This window comes from Coregonus clupeaformis, chromosome 7, assembly GCF_020615455.1.
Source record: "Coregonus clupeaformis isolate EN_2021a chromosome 7, ASM2061545v1, whole genome shotgun sequence".
Taxonomy (NCBI): Eukaryota; Metazoa; Chordata; class Actinopteri; order Salmoniformes; family Salmonidae; genus Coregonus; species Coregonus clupeaformis.
This window is the reverse complement of record NC_059198.1, coordinates 29,964,953-29,990,391: the sequence shown is the minus strand read 5'-3', so window position 1 is coordinate 29,990,391 and position 25,439 is coordinate 29,964,953. Positions and strand designations below refer to the sequence as shown.

Genomic DNA, 25,439 nt, shown 5'->3' with positions numbered 1-25,439 from the left:
ACTGCGTCTGACGGAGGATGAGGGGTGGTAAAGGGCGAGGGGGGGGGAGAAAAAGATGGAGAGGGAATGGGAGTGAAAGACAAGAAGACACAGAGATTGATTCTGACAGCGAGGAGAGAGAGAAGGAGCCTGTTAGAGAGGGAGGGGGTCAAGCGGAAGGAAACTGTTGTTGGGAGAGGGAAAGACGGGGAGAGAGGAGAGGTTAAAGGAGTGGGAGAGGGAAAGACAGAGAGTGAGAAAGGAGTAAGGGAGGGAGGGATAGAGCAGGCGCGCCTGCAAAGACTCTGGTCCTTGCAGAAAGAGAGCTGGCGCATGCTCAGACAGGGACACACGCCCAGCCCAGTGCAGTGGCATGATACAGCAGAATCCAAAGGAGACTGAAGAAATGGAGGAACTCTCTTCACAGTCTTCTGATGCTCAGCTCTCATTCTAGCCTACATCCCCAACGTCAGAGGGCAGATACAGTGATAAAAGAGACATCTTAGAGATGAACTAGATACATTTTAGAGATTCACTAGAGACATTTTTTGAGATTCACTAGACATTTTAGAGATTAACTAGAGACATTTTAGAGATTAACTAGAGACATTTTAGAGATTCACTAGAGACATTTTAGAGATTCACTAGAGACATTTTAGAGATTAACTAGAGACATTCCTCCTCGTGTTGTTTCCCCAAAAAGAAAAATTCAGAATAGTCTAGACGCTTTCCTCTCAGATTAGGCTAGACGCAGTCTTCAGTTTTCCACTTGAATTGATTTGAGCATAACACATGCCGTATATGAGAAGATGTTAAGAGCTGTTTCTGTGTGTGTGTGGGGGGGGTCCATATGAGATGATCCTTATGATCCAATTGGGGTTTGATTAAGCTAAGCCCTTTCAAAATAAACCGTTTTCTTCTCCCTTTACGTAACCCTAACACACTAAACTCTTGCAAGACTATTGTTGAACCTGATTAGCGAATACTGCATGAATTGTTGCCACAGACAGCTCCTGAAATAGGCGACTCCAATCCGGACTGCATTCAAAGTAGAGTCCTTTCCACTTCGTCAAAATTCACTTTCTCCTCTGTGTGACAACAGATTAAAGCAGAACGTGCCGACTAAGAGAAGTCCACCTAACTGTTGTGTAACTGTAGGGCGAGGTGTCATTCGATGTCTGCAGCCAGACCACAGACCACAGTCAGACATAATTTTAAAGAGGAAAGGGGAGAGAGGGAAAACGGTTGTAGTCTGAGGCCCGGAGTGTTTGTTGCCCATCCATGCAGATCCACATAATGTCTCAAATGGGACCCTATTCCCTATATAGTGCACTACTTTTGACCAGGGCCCAAAGTAGTGCCTATAGGGAATATGGTGCCATTTGGGACACACAGAATGACAAGGAACGTTATACAAAAATAGCTGGTTCAGTCTAATCACTATGACAAACACAGGAGAGAGTCAGGAGGAGAATGGGTGGAGCATCGTGTGGGACAGAGATGGAATGCAGAAAGAAACAGGAAAACAAGCTGCTACAATATGGAGAAGTGGGATGTTTCTTTCTAATGTGGTGAAATGGAGTTTCCTGCTTTCACGGTCTCAAAAAAGACCAGAAGAAGTTCCCGGAAGGGCTACAGCAATGCATCCACCTTGCCCTCTCCAGGGTCCTCCTTCTGAGTGTCCACTCTTAACATTGTCACTGTTTGGCTCCAGCAAGGGCTATCTGTACTGTAGCTGTGATGTGACTCAGCTCTGGAAGACTGCCCTCTTGGGATAGTCGAGAGGGTGAAGCTGCTAGGCTAAGGGAAAGCAGACCGGTTGCATGTACAACAGAAGAAAGGATTGTTCTGAAATTACCCCACAGTATTACACAATTAGTTCACAAAAGCCTTGCATTGATTTCTCTCCAAAGAGGAAACAATAGCCTAATCTTCTCTGTAATTACTAGAAAGAAGGCCAAGTTCAAACAAGGTTTCTGGTGATCGGACCAAAATCCCCCAACGTTGGCTCTATTTTCAGATGCCTGTTTGAAAATGTTGATGCCATTTGTGCAACTCAGGCAGGCATTATCCTGACTCGATGAGAAGCCGGTATTGTTTGGGGAGAATGTGGATCATGAACCAAGACCCAGCGGGGCAATACTAGACAAAACTGGTTGAAATGGTGTCGTAATGACATAATCTCAATCCGTTTCTGCCTGTAATGGTAAAAGCTATGATCCCTTATTGATGTCACTTGTTAAATCCACTTCAATCAGTGTAGATGATGGGGAAGAGACAGGTTAAAGAAGGATTTTTAAGCCTTGAGACAATTGAGACATGGATTTTGCCCTCAGAACAGCCTCAATTCGTCGGGGCATGGACTCTACAAGGTGTCGAAAGCCTTCCACGGGGATGCTGTCCCATGTTAACTCCAATGCTTCCCACAGTTGTGTCAAGTTGGCTGGATGTCCTTTGGGTGGTGGACCATTCTTGATACACACAGGAAACTGTTGAACGTGAAAAACCCAGCAGCGTTGCAGTTCTTGACACAAACCGGTGCGCCTGGCACCTATTACCATACCCTGTTCACAGGCACTAAAATGTTTTGTCTTGCCCATTCACCCTCTGAATGGCACACATACACAATCCATGTCTCAATTGTCTCAAGACTTAAAAATCCTCCTTTAACCTGTCTCCTCCCCTTCATCTACACTGATTGAAGTGGATTTAACAAGTGACATCAATAAGCGATCATAGCTTTCACCTGGTCAGTCTATGTCATGGAAAGAGCAGGTATCCTTAATGTTTTTTATAATCAGTGTATATGCCTAGAATTATGCTTTGTTAATGACAGTATTGCCTTGTAACTTAAGCTTTATGCCCTTCATTTTACAAAGTAATTAAATAATACTTGCTTTGATATTCGCTCCTCATGACCATTCCTCGATCTTAGTCAGCTAAACACATAATACTTGATTGCACACGGTTTTACTATATTTTATGGAGTCAGATAAACATTTTAATAGGCTAATTGCTTAGTCTTATTATGAGTCGCATGTGAGGTATATATAATATGCATTTATCAAATATTACCCCACCTGAACCCTGTAAGCAGTCTATGGAACATTCTGTAGATGCGCGGAAAATGCTAATATCGGTACCATGGCTTGAATGGGATTTGTGCCACATATGCTAAAACGTTAACATTTGGAAAACAGTGCCAAGGAAACTAAACCAAAGCATGGATCGCTGTCATACCTTGTCCATAGACTGCTTACAGGGTAAGGAAACCAATGTGTCATTTTGGGTGAACTACCCCTTTAATTTAGGGCTAGGCAACAGACCTGCTGCCACTGACTGAGGCATAAAAACACCCCATGAACTCAGAGCTACTGACCCCACACAGAGTGCCCACTGTCCATCACAATACTAATTTAGTCACAGTTTTATTTTCAATGATTCAGGAGGGGACGATGACATGCAAACCCAAAGGTAGGCTAGGTCTTGTATCTTCTACAAGGGACACAATCTGTGAGCTCTTGTGTTCGTTTCACTGTGGTGACAGAAGCCAAAGAGAGTATTTATTTATGAGCTGTGCTGTGAGGAGAGGGGACATTCCAGTCATGCTGATCACATCCCATCAACTGACTAACTGACTGACTTTCTCAACATTCCTCCCTGTCACTGGGCTGGCTCTATACACTCACTCAGGTCAGGGGGTCAGGGAGAAGACATTGTTGTCAGTCATCACCGATGTCGCTGATGTCCTCCAGGACAAATCCTCACATACCCCACTTCACTTCAGATCTCCAGCGGTTCAGTCAGGGCATGCGGGCCCCTACGTTGACTTCACTACGAACACCCTCGGATGCCAGGAACAAGCAAAACAAAGTTGATCCTGGTAGTGTGAACAATGCACAAGTGGAAAAGCTTCCAAAGATAACTTCCAAGGCACTCTCACGTGTTGAAAGTACAAATGCCTTAGTTTATTGTGGCTTGGCTAGGCTATTTCATAGTAAGATTAAAAAGACGCCACTGATGCCACTGTGGGGGTAAAGCAGTCCTCTTCTTCCCAGTGTTCAGGTCAGAGCAGGGATGGATGATGGATGTAGTGCCGTAAACACTACAGTGCAGAGCATTAAGCTGATGGCTTCTGAGAAGCAATGGGAGGGACAGGCTGAGAGGCTGAACATAGAGGCAGCAGTTTCATTGCCCTGATAAATGTCTAGCAAAACATTTTCCCGGATTTATGTCGCTGGTTGGAGGACCTGTTTGTGCTTCGGTGGTTTTGAACTAGAGCTAGGCGATATGGACAAAAAGTCATATCGCGATAAATCGAACTATTATGCCTGATAACAACAAATACAAAGATTTTATTTGATTTTTTAAATGGACAGTTACTTTCCATTAGCGACAGGGCTCTAGACAATTTTTTTCAAGTGCCAAGTAAGGCAACTGAGATGGTAGCATATGATTAAAAAAGTAAACTATTTCATCTAACAGATCCAGGAAATGCATGATTTGATATATTACCTGTCAAAATAGGATTCAGAGTTATCCGATTTATTTTTGGCCCTTCAGAGAATTTGCAGACATCTTTGTGCATATTGACCTAGGCTAGAGTCGTCACCACCTGAGGAAGTGGGAACTCAAAACACTTAGCTAGACTGCTAACTCTAAATATGATATTGTTGCTAGATGGCCATGTAGGCTAATTGATTAATCTTTCAGTAAATGCAGGCTAATGTATGTAACAGGAATACTATTGAGAATGATATTGAGTGTCAGTAACACATTGTATTACAATATCCCTTTAAAATAAGCAATAACCTCAAACATACATTTTACATTTTTCAAAACAAGGAATCTGTTAGGGATGCAGACAGAGAAGAAGTCATCAGGACAGCCGCCTTACATTTAACCTAGTTTATGCAATCAGTTGAATTTCCTGGGATTAGGCAACATTTCTAATACAAATTGACAAGGGTTCCCTCCTTTCCAACTTCATTCTGATTCATTCAAATGTCTGGCTTTCATTCAATCGCTGAGGAGGAGGATAACTAGGGTGCAGTAAAGTCAACCATGACGTGACTGAGTTTGAACATAAATAAACGGATGACTAGTCCATTGACATTCATAGACTCAAAGCGAACCGTCTATTTCAAGGTAGTCATCACCCCCGTCACCAAAATATAGCAGCACCCATTTAGCCAAGATGCCCTGGACACACTCTAGGTCCAGGGCAACCTCACACTGCAAGAGAAACCAACCACTCCCCAGCGGGCAAAGCTGGTTGCAACTGCATCTATATGAAGTCATTGTAACGATATCGTTGCAACCAGTTTTGCCCGCTGGGTCTGAATCTTCTACTCAGCATGTTGACCAATAAACACACCTTGACATGTCTGTACGACACGCCTGCACGTTTAAGCCTAGGCTAACCATAATGAATTGGCCAGTCTGTGACAGGTGTAGAGTCTGCTACAGATGGATCAATTATAGAACAAGCAGCCTCTCCATTACGCAGTTAACATGTCTCGGGGTCTTGGGCTGGTAAGAAACATGGTGACCCTGCTGAGTCTGCAAACCGAGCAAGGCTGCATGATGTTGCCAATACAGCCGACTTGTAACCATGAATCAGCTCAAATAGGTCGGAAGAGTAAAGATGACTGCAAAAGCAAGATCATGGCTTCCATGTGTTTGATGCAAATTCCATTCGCTCCATTCCAGCCATTGTTATGAGCCGTCCTCCCCTCAGCAGCCTCCGCTGTACTGTAGTGTGCTGTAATGTAAGGGTGGTGCAGGCAGCAAGGTCACTGAGCCACGGCACTGCAGAGAGAGCCCAGATGAGCTTCCTTTGGTTCAACTGGCTCTCTACTAATCTGGGATGTCTTGGCCTCGGTGTCATGGCTTCCATGTGTTTGATGCCATTCCACTGATTCCGCCGCAGTCATTACAACGAGCCTATCCTCCCAATGAAGGTGCCACCAACCTCCTGTGCTACAGTAGAGTATGCGTGTGCTGGAGATCTCCTACCTGCTATAGGGGAATTCTGGATGGAGGAGTTCATTAACTAGGCTAAAGGTATCCTCAAGTATTTGAGTCAATATTATTGATAGGTTTTTGTATTCCACATTAAATGCAGGCTACAATGTATATAGCCTATCCTTTCTCAAACATTAGGTGAATCCAATGACTGTATAAATAAAGGTGGACTTGCTTTTCCAGTTCTTTTATATCTAGCACATTAAAGTAATTCTGTATTTATATGCTAAGATGTCAGAGGCTCATGGCGTAGGGAATCAGTGAGAGTGGCCCTCAAAGAATGTCTTGCATTTACCTATATCCTGTACTGCAAATGTCCCTGAGGAAAAATAGCAGCACAGTGTGATAGTAATCCTATACATTTGTACATCTTATAACAGAGTGCAAGAGAGAGAGCAAGGATGCAGACAGCTTTGAAACCAAGTCCCTTAATCATGCACTCAAAGGCAACCAACAGATATTAAGCTAGTAAGAGTTGTCAATCATGAAATACTTGGTAACATTGGTCTCCTCTCCATCTAATGTCCTTTACGAATACTGGGTTTGAGATTTATAAGGTTTATTTCACGGGTGCGAGCTATCACGTTAAGTTAACAAGTCATGTCCTGTTCATCTGGCCAGCTATTGAGTGAGATACATCTGCTGGCATGGACCGCTGATGACCGCACAGAGGTGTGTGTACAGCTGCTTGTGGCAGGGCAGGCAGACAGGCAGCGTCCCAAATAGTACCCTATTCCCTACAGCTGGGGTCCAGCAGCAGCCTACGCTAGGCTACACTAATGCACTCAGCATGGGTCTCTGAGACAATTATTTGATTCATAGTGCACCCTGACATGTATAGAAGTGCAGAAAGTAAGGAGTGCTTTGGCTAAATATTGGACCAATGCCAATTACTGTTGGCTAGGATCTCTTTTTCGCCATCCAATCACAATGATGCACTCAGGTTTTGTGCATCTTGTTTATAACGAGTTAGGTGATTGCCAATTTAGTTAAGTCTTTAACTTAACTTGAAAATGAATCCTAAAATAATTGTTACTGGGGATACATTGTAGATCTCCGGCTAACTGAAAGTCCCTGCCTCTGATCCCATTCAGTGAGGTCAAAACGGATGAGTGCAGATGTAAATTCCCTGCCAAGGACACAGAACAACAAATCACCGCCATAAATTAGGGCCCTAATGGAATCACAGTATGTCGTATGATTATCATACTACACTGCAGTAGCATGTAGCCTGCAGACCAGCTCATCCAATTAGGCTTTAGTCATGTTTTACAGAGCCCCCTAATTGGGCGGTCCAATCAAATTATGCATGGAAATTTGAAAACTAAGGTTTGTCAGACAGTGGAGGGCCATTTGTCAGCATTTTTTGTATCAACAAAACCCTAAAATGATGGCTAGGAATAAACTATTTTCCTTATTTTCTTAAGTTAGGCTATATTCCAATACTAATGAGCATAGAATACAATGTTAATGGAAATTAGGTCTAGTTCTCGAAGAGCTCCTCAAACAGGACAATAAGTTATTTCTACACATTTCCAACGTATGAGATCAGGGAAGTACAATTCTTACAGCATTCTCCCCCATACATTTAACAAGATGGGCGTGGAGGAGGAATTGGATAGGAGAGAAATGCAGATAAGCCTTTGTCCCTCGATATTCCTTTGCAATAGACTCTGCCTATGATTTCGACCTCGAGCAAAAATAGTCGAGGATTAATGGAGTGTGTTGATTCATCTAACAAATGTACAGACCTACCGGCAAGTAGCGAAACCGGACTGAGATCATGCATGCTCATCTCTCACTGTAACTCACAGCTCAAGAGCTATGAAAAATTGCCGAGAGCAGAGCGAGAAAGAGGTGTGTCCGCCACATTGAAAAAGCACCGACAAACGCCATTATGTTATGGCCCGATTTGGCAAGAATAGATCTCAATATGAAAATTACAAGTGTGCTGAATAATATCGAAATAGTATGAAAAGCAGTGAATCGATTCTACAGGGAATCGATTTGTTTCAGACAAAGCAGCACATGGCAAGGGCTCGCGGAAGGCATCACCTCACAAATTAGATTGGACTTTGAGCCAAGATGAATAGGCTTACATTTTCTAACAAAGTGGCTTAAAATGAATACCCGGCCTACTACTTGATTACAAAGTTGTAATAACAATACTTTACATCGTCTGCATCCCTGGAAAGGGAGGTGCGGCAGCGCACGCCCAAACCATTACAAAGCATTCCTGAAATATGAATAATTAGCTACTAAGCAGGTGAAATAACATTAGTTTGAACGTCTACTTTTGGATTTCTATAGTGGACAGCAAGTAACTACAGTCAGGCAAGCCACTGACAGTAAGTGGACTGATGATAAGGTGTAAGCCACCAGCCAGTGCCAGCGGTGAGCTGATAAGCCAACATCAGCACCATTGTCCGCGGAAAGCACCGTTGCGAAAAAACCTATTTCATAGGTTCCAGAGGCAAAGCTACTGCCTATGATATAGCACAAAAATCTAACTGACAACCAAGTGTTGATGTAGCTATAAAAATTAGCTACTGTCTGAACATGGATCAAAGCAGAAATACTATATCAGGCAAAAACCTATCCTGTAAGGAACACTGTGTGATTTGTTCTTTCAGTTCTCAAGCAAGACAAGCTACCCAAAGTAAAGACAGGCCTCAAGTAGGCAAAATAGAAGGGCACTACTAGCTAAAATCATAGCTAAATCTGGGGCCATAATAATTGGCTAGTTAGATAGTTAACGCTAAGCTAATTAGTTTGATAGCTAGCTAGCTAGCTAATTTGTAGCTTGCTAGCTACACCCCTTGGCTACATTAATTAGCTAGCTTAGCCTCAGTTTACACCTCATGACAGCTATCATATCTCAATAATTAAGTTAGAAGTCAAAATATATAACATTAAACTACAAAGTACATGTTTCTGGACAAATCCATGTAGCTACTTTTGATCCAATTATCCACATGGCTTGTTTGGGGCTCTTGCCTGTTGCGATGAAGCAGCTAGCCAAGGCAAGACAGTACCCAGGCCCAACCTCTCCTCACACCCAGACCTAGGCAACAGAAGAAAAAAAAATCGCTCGGTTGCTCAAAGCTAACGTTAAATGACAAGCATGAATGGCGCTTTTGTTTTGCCCCGAATAAAACGGAAACTGCTCGAATTCTCCATCAATCGAAGACACCTAGGCGCAATGACTTGCAGAATGTACTAGGTTTGCTATAAATGGATAAGGCGTCTTTCTCTCTTACCTGTGTGGCAGACAGTTATTGTCTCTCCAGCTGCAGTCACTCAGTGGACACCCGACAGAGAAGAGTAGTTCACTAGGCGGCCTGAAGGAGAGGAGGGCGCCAGAGTACAGACAGAGATTGTTCTGAAATTCTTCCTGACCGTTCTGCACTAGAATGTTTGAAATAAATGAGGTTTGTGTGTGGCCTACACTGATCTCAGAGGAGGCTGGTGGGAGGAGCTATAGGAGGACGGGCTCGTTGTAATGGCTGGAATGGAATTCATGGAACGGAGTCAAACATGTGGTTTCCATATGTTTGATGTGTTTGATGCCTTTCCATTTAATCAATTCCAGCCAATACAATGAGCCGGTCCTCCGATAGCTCCTCCCACCAGCCTCCTCTGTCTGATCTGTTGATAAGATGGTGTTAGATTATATTAAAACTAGTTTAGCTGATATGAACAAATTGCAGGTCTTCAGAGATTATCTACAATGCTAACCCAAATGAATGACACAATGGGAGACCTAACTTGTTAAATAGCCTTCTGCCCTATGTAATAGGTGACAGACACCTTTTGTTATTTTCTTACATTAAACCAATATCTCATCTAATCTAATATATTTGAATTTCCATTCCTCTAGGCCATTTACCAATGATTATGTAAGAATTACTGGAAAACCTGCTTGGAGGGCTCTGGAGTGGCAATACCCCCCTTTCCCTGCAACCTGTGGGTGGGGTATAGCAAGGGAAGCACTGTGCTTGTCACTGTTAGTGACCTCTAAACATCTATAGGCCTTGCCTACAGCACTGGCAGATTGACTGATCTAACACTCCTCCATACTAAACCAACCATAGAGGGCAGTAATTAGTTACAATTATGTAATTACTTGTAACTAGACTATACATACACTTACAGTGTATGGAATATCATTTGTTTCCTTATGGAATCAATGGAATAGTCCCCAAAGTGCAAACTCCAAGCTAAATCAAGCACACCTCAAGTTTATTATATGAAAGTACTTATTTCACCCTAGGTCTGGTATGTTTATTAGGAGATAGAGCCTCCTAGAAACACATACTGATATTTTGCAAAGCAATGGTTTGCATGTGTAACACATGTTGCATACAGAGTATTGCCAGAAAGCATTGCATTGTGTCATACATTTTATAGAGGAAGTCTTAACCATGAGGCATGGTTGAGGTTAGCCCATGGAGTTGCTTAGCAACCAGACCACTTGAGAATGAGCATGCTTTTTTTTCTCCAGTTAGGGACAAAGGAGGGTGAGGGTGAGAAAGAGGCAGATGGTACATGTCTGAAATTACTATGGTATGTTTGGTCTGCATTTTATTTTAGGAGATTTGACATTATTCCTCTCTTAAATTGTAACCAATATCTAACAATTGGTCTTAACATACCTTGAAATAAATATTCATATTTTACTACTGATTATGGTCTTCCAAAGCCAAATAAAATAAGATAAATCCTATCTGCAGTTCTGTGGTTTGAAATTGTTCTGTCTATGCCATATTGACACTCACTACAGCTTTGCATAATAGTGTGTAGGCTATGGTACGGCACTGTTGATTTAATTGCAATATTTAATTGCCATATTAGTGTAATAAGTAAGTAGCCTTGCCTGAGCCTTGGCTGTTTCTATAGAATGAGGCAGCTTGATGTACAAGTACACCCCCTGGAAAGGACACTAGTCTATCACAGGGCCAATGTACTGTAAGTGTAAGAAGACAGAATATGTCAGTCTGTTCTAGTCTGGTTTTAGGCATGTGAGGCAGATTTATGTTAGATTTCAACTAAAGGCAGTCAAGTAGGAACAGAGAAAAAGCTTTTTGATTTTTTAGCCACAGGGTGGCATCCTTTCTCTGGATAACATCCCCCAGCATAGACTTACACTGAGTGTACAAAACATTATGCTCTTTCCATGACATAGACTGACCAGGTTAATCCAGGTGAAAGCTATTGATGTAACCTGTTAAATCCATTTCAATCAGTGTAGATGAAAGGTAGGAGACAGGTTAAAGATGGATTTTTAAGCCTTGAGATAATTGAGACATGGGTTGTGTATGTGTGCCATTCAGAGGGTGAATGGGCAAGACAACAGATTTAAGTGCCTTTGAACGGGGTATGGTAGTAGGTGCCTGGCGCAACGGTTTGCACATGCTCAACAGTTTCCCGTGTGTATCAAGAATGGTCCACCACCCAAAGGACATCCAGCCATCTTGACACAACTGTGGGAAGCATTACCGTCAACATGGGCCAGCATCCCTGTGGAACGCTTTCGACACTTTGTAGAGTCCATGCCCCTACGAATTGAGGCAGTTCTGAGGGCAAAAGGGGGTGCAACTCAATATTAGGAAGGTGTTCCTAATGTTTTGTACACTCAGTGTACAATCATAGACTCTGCACTAAGGAGTTGGTATAAGCATTCATGTCTCCCATGCAGAAACTTGTGTCTTTGTGAGGTCAAAGCACTATGCACAACATGGTGTGATGAATTGTAGTGGGCCTTTTTTGTCAGTCACACACAAGTGTTGGCTACTTTATTATCAGTCTACATTTTGCGACACACATGCATGTACAGTTGAAGTCGGAAGTTTACATACATTTAGGTTGGAGTCATTAAAACTCGTTTTTCAACCACTCCACAAATTTCTTGTTAACAAACTATAGTTTTGGCAAGTCGGTTAGGACATCTACTTTGTGCATGACATAAGTAATTTTTCCAACAATTGTTTACAGACAGATTATTTCACTTATAATACACTGCATCACAATTCCAGTGGGTCAGAAGTTTACATACACTAAGTTGATTGTGCCTTTACACAGATTGGAAAATTCCAGAAAATGATGTCATGGCTTTAGAAGCTTCTGATAGGTAATTGACATCGTTTGAGTCAATTGGAGGTGTACCTGTGGATGTATTTCAAGGCCTACCTTCAAACTCAGTGCCTCTTTGCTTGACATCATGGGAAAATAAAAAGAAATCAGCCAAGACCTCAGGAAAAATGTTGTAGACCTCCACAAGTCTGGTTCATCCTTGGGAGCAATTTCCAAATGCCTGAAGGTACCACATTCATCTGTACAAACAATAGTACGCAAGTATAAACACCATGGGACCACGCATCCATCATACCGCTCAGGAAGGAGACGCGTTCTGTCTCCTAGAGATGAACGTACTTTGGTGCGAAAAGTGCAAATCAATCCCAGAACAACAGCAAAGGACCTTGTGAAGATGCTGGAGGAAACGGGTACAAAAGTATCTATATCCACAGTAAAACAAGTCCTATATCGACCTAACCTGAAAGGCCGCTCAGCAACTGCACATGGGGACAAAGATTGTACTTTTTGGAGAAATGTCCTCTGGTCTGATGAAATAAAAATAGAACTGTTTGGCCATAATGACCATCGTTATGTTTGGAGGAAAAAGGGGGTTGCTTGCAAGCCGAAGAACACCATCCCAACCGTGAAGCACGGGGGTGGCAGCATCATGCTGTGGGGGTGCTTTGCTGCAGGAGGGACTGGTGCACTTCACAAAATAGATGGCATCATGAGGAAGGAAAATTATGTGGATACATTGAGGCAACATCTCAAGACATCAGTCAGGAAGTTAAAGCTTGGTTGCAAATGGGTCTTCCAAATGGACAATGACCCCAAGCATACTTCCAAAGTTGTGGCAAAATGGCATAAGGACAACAAAGTCAAGGTATTGCAGTGGCCATCACAAAGCCCTGACCTCAATCCTATAGAACATTTGTGGGCAGAACTGAAAAAGCGTGTGCGAGCAAGGAGGCCTACAAATCTGACTCAGTTACACCAGCTCTGTCAGGAGGAATGGGCCAAAATTCATCCAACTTATTGTGGGAAGCTTGTGGAAGGCTACCCGAAATGTTTGACCCAAGTTAAACAATTTAAAGGCAATGCTACCAAATACTAATTGAGTGTATGTAAACTTCTGACCCACTGGGAATGTGATGAAATAAATAAAAGCCTAAATAAATCATTCTCTCTACTATTATTCTGACATTTCTCATTCTTAAAATAAAGTAGTGATCCTAACTGACCTAAGACAGGGAATTTTTACTAGGATTAAATGTCAGGAATTGTGAAAAACTGAGTTTAAATGTATTTGGCTAAGGTGTATGTAAACTTCCGACTTCAACTGTATTCTGTATCATTTCTTTATGAGTGTAACCAATGCTGTTTAATGTACTAAACAACATACAGTAGTAGAGTATTCGTATAAGTATTCTGTGTGGTTTACCATGGTTACATTCATTGACACATACTTACCGCAGTGTATTGGTGACACTCAATACTTTGCACTAACATTACTGCATTGAAGTCCTACTGGTCAGTGACTCGAACTCTTTACATCATTCCATCATATTTTCTGCTATAAAACAAAACATCTGAGAGTGCTACACCAACTGACCAGCCATGCCTGGAAGGTGTCCATCTTCTCCTTTCCGGCCCAAGCCAAGCCCAGTCTTCAGGGAGAGGTCAAGGGTGTATTTTGGGGGGGGGGGCAGGTGGTGCGGCTGTTGGATTGTCTACAGGCCAAGGCTATTGTCCAGAGGATTATCTGGCATCAGATGTTAGACTTTTACAGAGAGGTTACCCTCCTACCCTCCCACCAGACTTATGTGGTGTCATAGACCCTTCCCCTCCCCTCCTCTCCCCTCCCTCTCTACATTCCTCTTCCATACACTGGGTAAAGACTAAAGATGTTGGTATGCACATCTTACTCACGCATACTCACACACTATAACATATCATCTAAACCTACAAGTACAAAAAGAAAACAACAGCTGATGTGGATTTGCTAAAATAATGTGTGAAAAAGGCAAAGAAGGGATGCCAATGTTTATGGTGTCTCATCATGACCAACAGGTGATGGGTGGAGGGAGGCAGACAGAGACAGGTCTATATGGGTTGTTTTATGAGAAATTAGATCATGCAAACATATTTGTTGTTCAAGAAAAATGTGTGTGTGTGTGTGTGTGTGTGTGTGTGTGTGTGTGTGTGTGTGTATATTGGGTTAGAGGATGGGTGGGTTAGCTTTTATGCTTCTGCATCTGTAGGGCTGGGCATCTTCACACTTCAGTGTTAAATCGGTCGGTACAACAGTCCCTAAGCTCCAGCTTATGTCAACAGCAGCTGCACCCAATGGCTCTGGCATCACTCACTGAATAGGGTGAGCTCTTAACAGTTGTCTCATCCTCTGTGTATAGGGTCAGATCCTCTCATGCCTCCAAATCAGTCCATCTTACCAGCAAAGCTAGGGATTTTCCAATTATTGTTCATTTACTTTGACTTACAGTAGCTACAGCATACAACTGTTCTGGTGCCAGTTCGCATTACCATTCAGGCAATAATCATTTTGGTTTATGGTTTCAGTGTTATGAATTGTGCTTCGGTTAAATTAGATCCCAGAACATATGACGCTAATACGTGGGCATTCTGATGTGACTGAATTTACATAGATACAAGGCCAGAGGTCGTTGTTTCTATTTAGTGTTCAACCAGTAGAAAACAGTTACTTAGCAACATAATATGCTGTACATGTATGAATATACACATTTATGTAGTTAACAAACCGAAGCACAGTTGTCACTCACCTGTTTGGAATGTTATCACATGTCATTGCTCCACTGGCTAGTCTAAATATGCGTACGTGACAGACGCAGGCTTTTAACATGTGAAACCTAAGAATGCGCCAGAGACCCATTACGTAATGGATTTCAATGGGACCACCAAAGAAGGAGAGGATCTCCCCCACTTTAGGGAATACACAGTGCTCCTATTTCAGATTAAGTGCACACCACTTTGAAAATAGTTACCATCTCTCAATATTGTCACTTTGCAACGGTTACGCAACCACACCATGGAAATAAAGATTAACATTGCTTTGGACCTAGATGTTTGACATTGAACATTTATTTCCATTGTCGAAACGTTTTGACACACACATCCACTCACACACACAGAGACAGAATCAGTCACACACATTGAGTACAAAGATTTGAACGAAAGAGGGGACAAAAGATATTCAGATCAGCGACATCTTGAATTCTGCAACAGAGAGAGACACCTGTCATTTCACTTTCCCTACTTCATCAGTTTGAACATGTTGATTGCCGACTCAGGGTGCAGGCAAAAAGGTAATGTACTTCACAGTTAAGATGCTGTACTCACTTGATCATTCACCCAGCCATGATGTGTTTCACAAAGGCTGAAATAGAGAGATAGAAACAGAGGCTGTATTAACATTAGGTGTGAACCAGTAGGTTTCCTCAGCACACTGCATAAAGTAGTATGTTGCCGCACCTTCGTAGTTAATGCAGCCATTGCCATCCTCTTGTCCTTCCATCACGACCTCTATCTCTTTCTCTGTCATCTTCTCTCCTGCAAGTGTAACGGTAGGGGTGTAAGACATTTGAAATGGTGTTAAACACTCCTCACAGACACAACCCTTACGGAAAAAAAACACATGAATTTCACATGTGATCATATGTGTTTCACATGTGATCTCACATAATTACATGTGATCACGTGATCTTATGTGAAGTTAATGTGATAACTACACATGTGAAAACATTTCAGCACGTGAAAACATGAGAAATAAATGTGACAACATGAGGATGCAAAATTTCAACATGTGATACCATGAAACTATATAAATATATGTAAAATATATGTAAAACAGAAAATTAGATTTTCACATGTGAACGTTTTTCTCATGTGAAAATTAAATTCCACATGTGAGAGTTAGGTTTTCACATGTGAAAGTTTTTCAAATGTGAAAGTTTTTCACATTTTTCACATCTACATTTTTAATACATGTGAACACAACTGACCTCACATGTGTAACTTTTGCTTTCACATGTGAACATTTCAGCTCAACATGTGAAAACAGCTATTTCAACTGTGAAAATGCGATTCTCATATGTGAAACTGCAGATTTCACATGTTTTCTTTCTAAGAGAAGTAATGATCATCAATGAGCTTGACGCCTTGATAAGTTCCTTTCCTGAGGATGGCTCACCCCTCACAGTTTTGGGGGATTTCAACCTCCCTACGTCTACATTTGACTCATTTCTCTCTGCCTCCTTCTTTCCACTCCTCTCCTCTTTTGACCTCACCCTCTCACCATCCCCCCCTACTCACAAGGCAGGCAATACGCTTGACCTCATCTTTACTAGATGCTGCTCTTCTACTAATCTCACTGCAACTCCCTCCATGTCTCCGACCACTACTTTGTATCCTTTTTCTCTCTCGCTCTCCTCCAACACTACTCACTCTGCCCCTACACAGATGGTAATGCGCCGCCGCAACCTTCGCTCTCTCTCTCCCACTTCTCTCTCCTCTTCCATCCTATCATCGCTTCCCTCTGCTCAATCCTTCTCCCTCCAATCTCCTGATTCTGCCTCCTCAACCCTCCTCTCCTCCCTTTCTGCATCCTTTGACTCTCTGTGTCCCCTATCCTCCCGGCCGGCTCGGTCCTCCCCTCCAGCTCCGTGGCTTGATGACTCATTGCGAGCTCACAGAACAGAGCTCCGGCAGCTGAGCGGAAATGGAAGAAAACTAGACTCCCTGCGGACCTGGCATCTTTTCACTCCCTCCTCTCTACATTTTCTTCATCTGTTTCTGCTGCTAAGGCCACTTTCTACCACTCTAAATTCCAAGCATCTGCCTCTAACCCTAGGAAGCTCTTTGCCACATTCTCCTCCCTGCTGAATCCCCCCCCCCTCTCTGTGGATGACTTCGTCAACCACTTTGAAAAGAAGGTTGACGACATCCGATCCTCGTTTGTTAAGTCTAATGACACTGCTGGTCCTGCTCACACTGCCCTACCCTATGCTTTGACTTCTTTCTCCCCTCTCTCTCCAGATAAAATCTCGCGACTTGTGACTGCAGGCCGCCCAACAACCTGCCCGCTTGACCCCATCCCCTCCTCTCTTCTCCAGACCATCTCCGGTGACCTTCTCCCCTACCTCACCTCGCTGATCAACTCATCCTTGACCGCTGGCTATGTCCCTTCCGTCTTCAAGAGAGCGAGAGTTGCACCCCTTCTCAAAAAAACCAACACTCGATCCCTCTGATGTCAACAACTACAGACCAGTATCCCTTCTTTCTTTTCTTTCCAAAACTATTGAGCGTGCCGTCTTTAGCCAACTCTCTTGCTATCTCTCTCAGAATGACCTTCTTGATCCAAACCAGTCAGGTTTCAGGACTGGTCATTCAACTGAGACTGCTCTTCTCTGTGTCACGGAGGCTCTCCGCACTGCTAAAGCTAACTCTCTCTCCTCTGCTCTTGTCCTTCTAGACCTGTCTGCTGCCTTTGATACTGTGAACCATCAGATCCTCCTCTCCACCCTCTCCGAGCTGGGCATCTCCGGCGCGGCTCACTCTTGGATTGCGTCCCCACCTGACCGGTCGCTCCTACCAAGTGGCGTGGCGAGAAGCTGTCTCCGCACCACGTGCTCTCACCACTGGTGTCCCCCAGGGCTCAGTTCTAGGCCCTCTCCTATTCTCGCTATACACCAAGTCACTTGGCTCTGTCATATCCTCACATGGCCTCTCCTATCATTGCTACTCTGACGATACACAACTAATCTTCTCCTTTCCCCCTTCTGATAACCAGGTGGCGAATCGCATCTCTGCATGTCTGGCAGACATATCAGTATGGATGACGGATCACCACCTCAAGCTGAACCTTGGCAAGACGGAGCTGCTCTTCCTCCCGGGGAAGGACTGCCCGTTCCATGATCTCGCCATCACGGTTGACAACTCCGTTGTGTCCTCCTCGCAGAGTGCGAAGAGCCTTGGCGTGACCCTGGACAACACCCTGTCGTTCTCCGCTAACATCAAGGCGGTGACCCGATCCTGCAGGTTCATGCTCTACAACATTCGGAGAGTACGACCCTGCCTTACACAGGAAGCGGACAGGTCCTAATCCAGGCACTTGTCATCTCCCGTCTGGATTACTGCAACTCGCTGTTGGCTGGGCTCCCTGCCTGTGCCATTAAACCCCACAACTCATCCAGAATGCCGCAGCCCGTCTGGTGTTCAACCTTCCCAAGTTCTCTCATGTCACCCCGCTCCTCCGCACACTCCACTGGCTTCCAGTTGAAGCTCGCATCTGTTACAAGACCATGGTGCTTGCCTGTGGAGCTGTGAGGGGAACGGCACCTCCGTACCTTCAGGCTCTGATCAGTCCCTACACCCAAACGAGGGCATTGCGTTCATCCACCTCTGGCCTGCTGGCTCCCTTCCTCTGCGGAAGCATAGTTCCCGCTCAGCCCAGTCAAAACTGTTCGCTGCTCTGGCACCCCAATGGTGGAACAAGCTCCCTCACGACGCCAGGACAGCGGAGTCACTCACCACCTTCCGGAGACATTTGAAACCCCACCTCTTTAAGGAATACCTGGGATAGGATAAAGTAATCCTTCAACCCCCCCCAAAAAAAATAATAATAATAATAATAATAATAATAATAATAATAATAATAATAATAATAATAATAATAATAATAATATTTATAATGATTAATAAATAAAATATATACAAATATATATATAAAAAAATAAAAATAATTGTAAGATGGTTATCCCACTGGCTATAGGGTGAATGCACCAATTTGTAAGTCGCTCTGGATAACAGCGTCTGCTAAATGACGTAAATGTAAATGTAAATGTTAAGGTAAGTGGTACGCTGTTCAGCTAAAATAGTGTAAAAATCTATAACCAATGACAATATGAATCTATTTGACATGATTCCTTTGTACTGACTTTTCAATATGACCCCAACTGGGATTTGAACTCAGAACCTCTGGATTTAGGTTATCTTTCTGCTGCGCTACAAAGTCTGTAACATGCTCAGAAGTTCAGCAATTTGAGGGTTTTCTGTATAGTCTAATGTTGGTGTGTCATATTATTCTGTTTTAATGTTACTCCTCAATCACTATGATAAATATAATAGTTTTTCTTGAGTGTATTTTTAACAAAGCTGAGATTTACTTTAATGTCCAAAGTGTAGGAATACAGGTGAAATCAGTCATTGACACAGAAACGGTGGCATAGCAAAAAAGTCTGAATGCAGAACCAAGAGGTTGTGAGTCCAAATTCCAGGTGAGGACATGTTGAATAATAATTACTGTATAAATAAACGTACACATTATAATAATGTATGCCAAAGTGTGCCAAATATGTAAATTGAAAATATTCTGACTGCGTGACTTTCCGGGGACTGATTTCTGTGAAATCTTATGTGAAGAATATAGAGAACTGAGAACATTTTAATCCACATGTGAAAGGTTATCGGATCACGTGAAAATCACTTGAAATTTCATATGTTAAATAAAATGTTACATGTGGAATCAAGGGAAGCCAAACCCCAAACCAATCCTCCTTTCAGATACCCTTACGGGTTTCACATTAACTTCATAGAGCATACATTACACATCTATAATCACGTCATAAACATGAGATTATAGCTACATAGAACATGGGCACTAACCAAGAGTTGCGAGTGCGTGACGCAGCTCGGCACCCATGACGGTGCTGTTGCCCTCCTTGTCAAAGACACGCAGTCCTTCCACAAAGTCCTCAAAGGTACCCCGGTTCTTGGACTTGGATATGTGCTGGAACATTGGTAGGAAGATCTCAAAGCCGATCAGCTTGGTGTTCATTTCTATAGTGGCACAGTGAGCAAGGGAAGGAGTTACCATCAACCCATCAACATACAGCCTCTACAGAGCTCAAGGTGAATGAAGAGATAACGGAAAGTAGGAGAAACATGGTGACTTAAGCAATGGTGTGGCCATGCACGTGTTCAAAGGCTGAGAAAATGATTGATGCCTATGTCTGTGTGAACATGTAACCAGTGACCACTACTACTATACAATGTCTATAGAATACTGGTGTGCCACTGACCCTGTGGCTTGGGTTTCCCTAGGACTCTCATGACTTCTTCATTGGAAGGGTTCTGGCCCAGCGCCCTCATCACATCACCACACTGGGCGTAAGAGATCTTCATCTCGCTTTTGGGGGTCCTGTCGAAAAGCATGAAGGCCTCTTTGAACTCTGGGAAAGAACACAGATCATCAGGGTTAGCTGGGGAAACTAGCAAGCCATCAACAGGTCAGGTCATCCAATACACTTTCCCTATAACAAATAGTAAAATGTACATCAAAGATTTTTTAAAGCAAGATCAGTTTACCGTCAATTTGGTCTGCAGTGAACTCAATCTGAAATAGAAAAAAAGAACACTTCAATAGTGGGAATAATGCTGCTGATTTTGCCCAGCTCATCATTGTAAGCACATTTAGCAATTGTATTATGAAGGATGAGGTGCATCCGAGGCGCATACTATGTGCATGACATGGGGGGAGTTCTTTGAAGACCTCCAAGGTCAGCTGTGGACACCCCATTTGTGTCTCTAAGAGTAACAGGGCCCCCTAGTTTCAAGATGGTGGGCTTCGTGTGAAACCTAATTCTCCTCCACTGTCCCCGGGGCCAACACAGGCGAATATAAGAACAATGGGGAGGAAAAGTTCCAACTGGGGACCCGTTAGAAAGGCTGTTCTAGAACCCCAGAGAGACAGAAGAATGCAGATGAATCCGGGTGTAGCACATCTCTGGCACCAAATACCAGCCCAGTTTGTCTTTTATCATCCCTGAGAAAAACAACCTGACGAGGAACCAGTTACAGTTATGGGTTGAAATGTTATTTGTCCATTAAAAGAGCATGTTGGGAACATAAAACAGTTCTATGAACTGTTTGCTCGATCCAGTCGCTGGAAAGTTTTGTTGGATGTGTGCCACTACGCCAACAAGTCTTTGATCGTACGATGAATGTCAGTTGCCAAAGCCAAAGGAACAGAAAATGAAAAAAATACATAATTGATTAGGAACCCCTTATAATATACTTTGATTCACCTCCAACATAATCTCATTCAGATTCAACAGTTACTGTACCAAGCAGAGATGGTTTAATGATCTGAACATAACTAACCTGAAAGGTTATTACATCATTGAAAATGTCAAATCCTTTGCAGAGGATAGCCATGCCAAGAAACTAATACAACAACGGGTTTTTCACTAGACATACTTCCCTGAACAAATAACACAGCTTAACTCGTCAACTAAAGATGGCATCCTCCTCTCTCATACTTAATGTCATTAGTTCCACTACAAACACAGGTGGATGAGAGGAGATGACAGCAAAGACTCGCAGAGAGGTTAGACCATAGAATTACAACATACAATCTATTTTCTATGAGTTGGACACTCACCGCAATGCTTTGGGGGTCAAATTCGGGCTCCTTGGGCTTCTCTGGCTCCGGAGCCGGTGGGGTCGATTTTGCAGCCTCCTTCTTCAGCTCGGGCTTCTTGGGGGCCATTCTCCTGGACGGGAAAGTGTGTGAGGGAGAGTGTGTGTGTCGAGGTGGAGGCTGAGAGAGGACAATCTCTGGAAGAGTTATATACCCAGCTTGGGGTTCCCCACTGAGACAGAGGGGTTGGCTTAGCCAACAGGAGCTAGGATAACATTCTATATAAGGGTAAAAATACAGTCTTCAGGATAGAACTTCACAAGACTTCCCTGAAGAACCTGTGGCATGGAATTCATCTACGCAGTCATCTACATGGCTACTAAGACATCATCAGGGTTCTCTCTCTCATAATGGCCAATATTATCAGCACTCAGGTCCCAGTCGACGCTTAACTATTTAGCACATCAGTTGTGACATGTCGCCAGTCAAGGGTTAAGGGCTTAGGTGGGTTTTAAGTATTATTTTCCTCTCAGTATGTTTGTCGGGTATGGAGGAAGGGGTCTTTTTATAGATGCTTAAACTATCTTTCTCTCTTAACTTAGTAGCCCACAAATCCCAAAGAAGAGAGAGAGGGAGAGAGGGGGAAGGCCTGATGGCTGTTTGGGGTTGGAGAGGGGGAGACTTGTGTGAGGGCAGTGAAAACAGATGCAGGGTCTGAACAGCTGACTAAGGAAGGAGGAGGGAGACACTGATGATGAGGAAAGGAATGGCCTGGCTGTCAGTGTGCTCAGTGAACTGGAATGAACTGACTGAGCTCTTGGCCTAGTAGGCACTGAAGTATAACAATTAGAATGAGCTAGACTCTACAGTTACTGTACATACACAGTAAATATGTTGACTCTCATGACGTACTGTATTACACAGTGTTATGTCATGTCTTTGGATAATAAAATGCGCTGTAGGCCTATATGGGGTGTCGGTGAAGATTACGAGAACACTATCAAAACATACCATGGTGACTCTGAAAAAGCAACCACTACCCTCAGATGCTTTGTTAACCTCTGCCTGGAGCCCTTCAACACCCAGGGCCTTCCCACCCTCTAAATACAGTTTAACAAGAGGAGCCTGCAGCAGCCACCTGCTAGAGTGTCCCCTTGCATAGCTTCCTTCCTCAGGCTGTGGAGGGTCTGGGTCATCCCCTTGAGAGGGCCACTAGTCCCTTCCAGAAGCCTCCAGTAAGAGGTAGCAGCACTCGCTGCCTTGGAGTAGTCTGCAGCAATACACTAAAAAGATGAAGAACTCCTGCACTATACTGTAGGTCAACTTTGCTGCCACATCTGGGAAACTGTGTACTGCTACTTACAGTTCATCCGTGTTACAGAGAATGCATTCAATCTAATTCCCTCAACTAGAGCAGCAACACAGTCTTTGAGTAACTCCTCTGTAGGGGGGTAATATTTATCATATATGATATTATATATATCTTACATGTGACTCATAATAAGACGGCAATTAGCCTATTAAGATGTTTATCTGACTCTATAAAGATAATTAAAATATGTAAGAGACTACAGTTGAGTTACAGTAATAGGCTATCAAGAAATGTCTGAGAATGGAATTCTAAAAACAAGTGTTTTTAATTAATTTGTAAAAATGAATGATTACAGTATCAAGGATAACCTACAAAGCATTATATAGGCTTGCTTCTACCTATCTCTCCTATTTGGTCCTGCCGTACATACCTACACGTACGCTACGGTCACAAGACGCAGGCCTCCTTATTGTTCCTAGAATTTCTAAGCAAATCGCTGGAGGAATTTCTCCTACAGAACTCCATTTTTATGGAATGGTCTGCCTATCCATGTGAGAGACGCAGACTCGGTCTGTACCTTTAAGTCTTTACTGAAGACTCATCTCTTCAGTAGGTCCTATGATTGAGTGTAGTCTGGCCCAGGGGTGAGAAGGTGAACGGCAAGGCACTGGAGCGACAAACCGCCCTTTCTGTCTTTCTGCCTGGCCGGCTCCCCTCTCTCCACTGGGATTCTCTGCCTCTGACCCTATTACGGGGGCTGAGTCACTGGCTTACTAGTGCTCTTCCATGCCATCCCTAGGAGGGGTGCGTCACTTGAGTGGGTTGAGTCACTGACGTGATCTTCCTGTCCGGCTTTTATATCTGGTGTTATTCTCCTGTCTTTTCCGGTGTCCTGTGTGAATTTAAGTATGCTCCCTCTGATTCTCTCTCTCCCTCCCCTCCCGGAGGACCTGAGCCCTAGGACCATGCCTCAGGACTACCTGGCCTGATGACTCCTTGTTGTCCCCAGTCCACCTGGTCGTGCTGCTGCACCAGTTTCAACTGTTCTGCCTGCGGCAATGGAAGCCTGACCTGTTCACCGGACGTGCTATCTTGTCCCGGACCTGCTGTTTTCAACTCTCTCTCTCTCTCTATCTCTCTACCGCACCTGCTGTCTCGACCTCTGAATGCTCTTATATGAAAATCCAACTGACATTTACTTATGAGGTACTGACCTGTTGCACTGTGTGACATCCGCTGATGTAAAAAGGGCTTTATAAATACATTAGATTTATTGATTGATAAGTTTAAGTTACAAAACAAGCAATGCAAGGCATTACTCTAGGCATGATCAGACAGGGAGAGACAAGGACAGACAAGGACAGACAAGTCATAGCCTGAAAGGCCCTTAAAGTCCCTGGGGTGGAGAGAGAAAGAAAGAGAGAAAGTATCTCACCAGCACAGGTCAGGAACAAGAAAGAGACAATAAACCTGGGACCCTTTATTACATCTGAGTTGTTTGGCCTCAAAATCTGAGTTGTTGACCAATAAATAGTATTAGTGTAAAGTTTACCTCCAATCAGATATCAGACCTACAGACTTCTAAAGACAACAGAACCTCTGCTTCTCAGAGGTGTGACAATGGGAGTTGGCAAGAGCCACACAGAAAATGCTTGCATACAGTGTAGAGTCACTTCGGGGGCTGGGTCACCCTACCACTCTCCCTCTCTTTTGCAGATTCACGTATGCAGCAGTAGCCTACTCCATACAAACTGACGCTGTATTCCAACAGGCATACTTTGCATGGCTTTTCTCGATTGTGTCCTTCATGTAGCCCTCTCTTCTGAGGGACCTGAGTTCATATCAGTTCGGACCTAGTATCTAGGTGTGTGGCAGTACAATTAGACTATGTGGTCTGTAAATAGGCAGCCTGTGGAATTGTGTGTGGACTGTGTGGGCCTAACCATAAATAAAATACTGCAGTGCCTCAACGCTCCACCTAGTAGGTAAGATACCCCTTAAGAATATGTGACATCGGTCTTATGTAGCAAAATTTGAAATGGTGTGTTTTACATTGGATAAAAGTAGAGACTCAGATCTACAAAATGGTATATCATACACTACAGTTGAGGAACAATGGGAAAGTAATTTTGCTTTGAAAGTTGATAAACTTGTAAACTAACTTTTGAGAAAATCTTTTGGTACTTCAACTGGAGAGCCCTTCTTTGTCTACACCCATTCAGCATCGTTCACACCCTCTTAAGCTTTAGCCCCCCCATCTCTTTAAGGGTTGATCCCAGCGTTCTGTACTAACAACAGAAGTCAAGCACCCAAGCTAACTTGCTAGCTACTTCCAGACACAAATGGCAGAACAGCCCACTGAACATTACTCGCCCTAGCAGAGCTGGTTAGGCTGTTATGTTATCCAGAGCGTTGTTGACTGTAACTGTGCTGCTGGCAACAATGTAGTTTTTTTTTTTAGTTTTTTTTGCCAACGTTTACTGACACCGGTCATATTCAACCGGTGTTGAGCGTTCGTAAATTCATCAGTTATTCTGCGCTCTGGCACACTCAGACGAGAGTGCCCTGAAATCGGAGTAGATAGCCAGAGTG

General features: G+C 43.4%; 2 protein-coding genes across 7 annotated transcripts in view; both read right to left on the bottom strand.

The window, feature by feature from the left end:
• LOC121569715 (microtubule-associated protein tau) overlaps positions 1–9,407 on the bottom strand; it is a 37,888-nt gene extending 28,481 nt beyond the window's left edge. For 5 of the 6 annotated variants that reach the window (XM_041880858.1, XM_041880862.1, XM_041880863.1 and 2 more), the window contains exon 1: positions 9,267–9,407. The gene's annotated coding sequence lies outside the window, so the exon portion shown is untranslated. Of the gene's footprint in view, positions 1–9,003; positions 9,100–9,266 lie in introns of those variants that run through there. The other variant, XM_041880859.1, reaches the window with a different exon arrangement.
• A 5,768-nt stretch (positions 9,408–15,175) lies between these two features.
• On the bottom strand, positions 15,176–21,759 carry myl4 (myosin, light chain 4, alkali; atrial, embryonic). The gene is made up of 7 exons (XM_041882049.2): positions 21,557–21,759; positions 20,482–20,509; positions 20,196–20,345; positions 19,780–19,953; positions 15,589–15,666; positions 15,457–15,493; positions 15,176–15,333 (listed from the first exon to the last, which is right to left on the bottom strand). The coding sequence occupies exons 1-6, from the start codon at positions 21,662–21,664 to the stop codon at positions 15,465–15,467; spliced, it is 567 nt and encodes a 188-aa protein (XP_041737983.1). The 5' UTR covers positions 21,665–21,759; the 3' UTR covers positions 15,176–15,333; positions 15,457–15,464.
• Between the last annotated feature and the right edge of the window lie 3,680 nt (positions 21,760–25,439).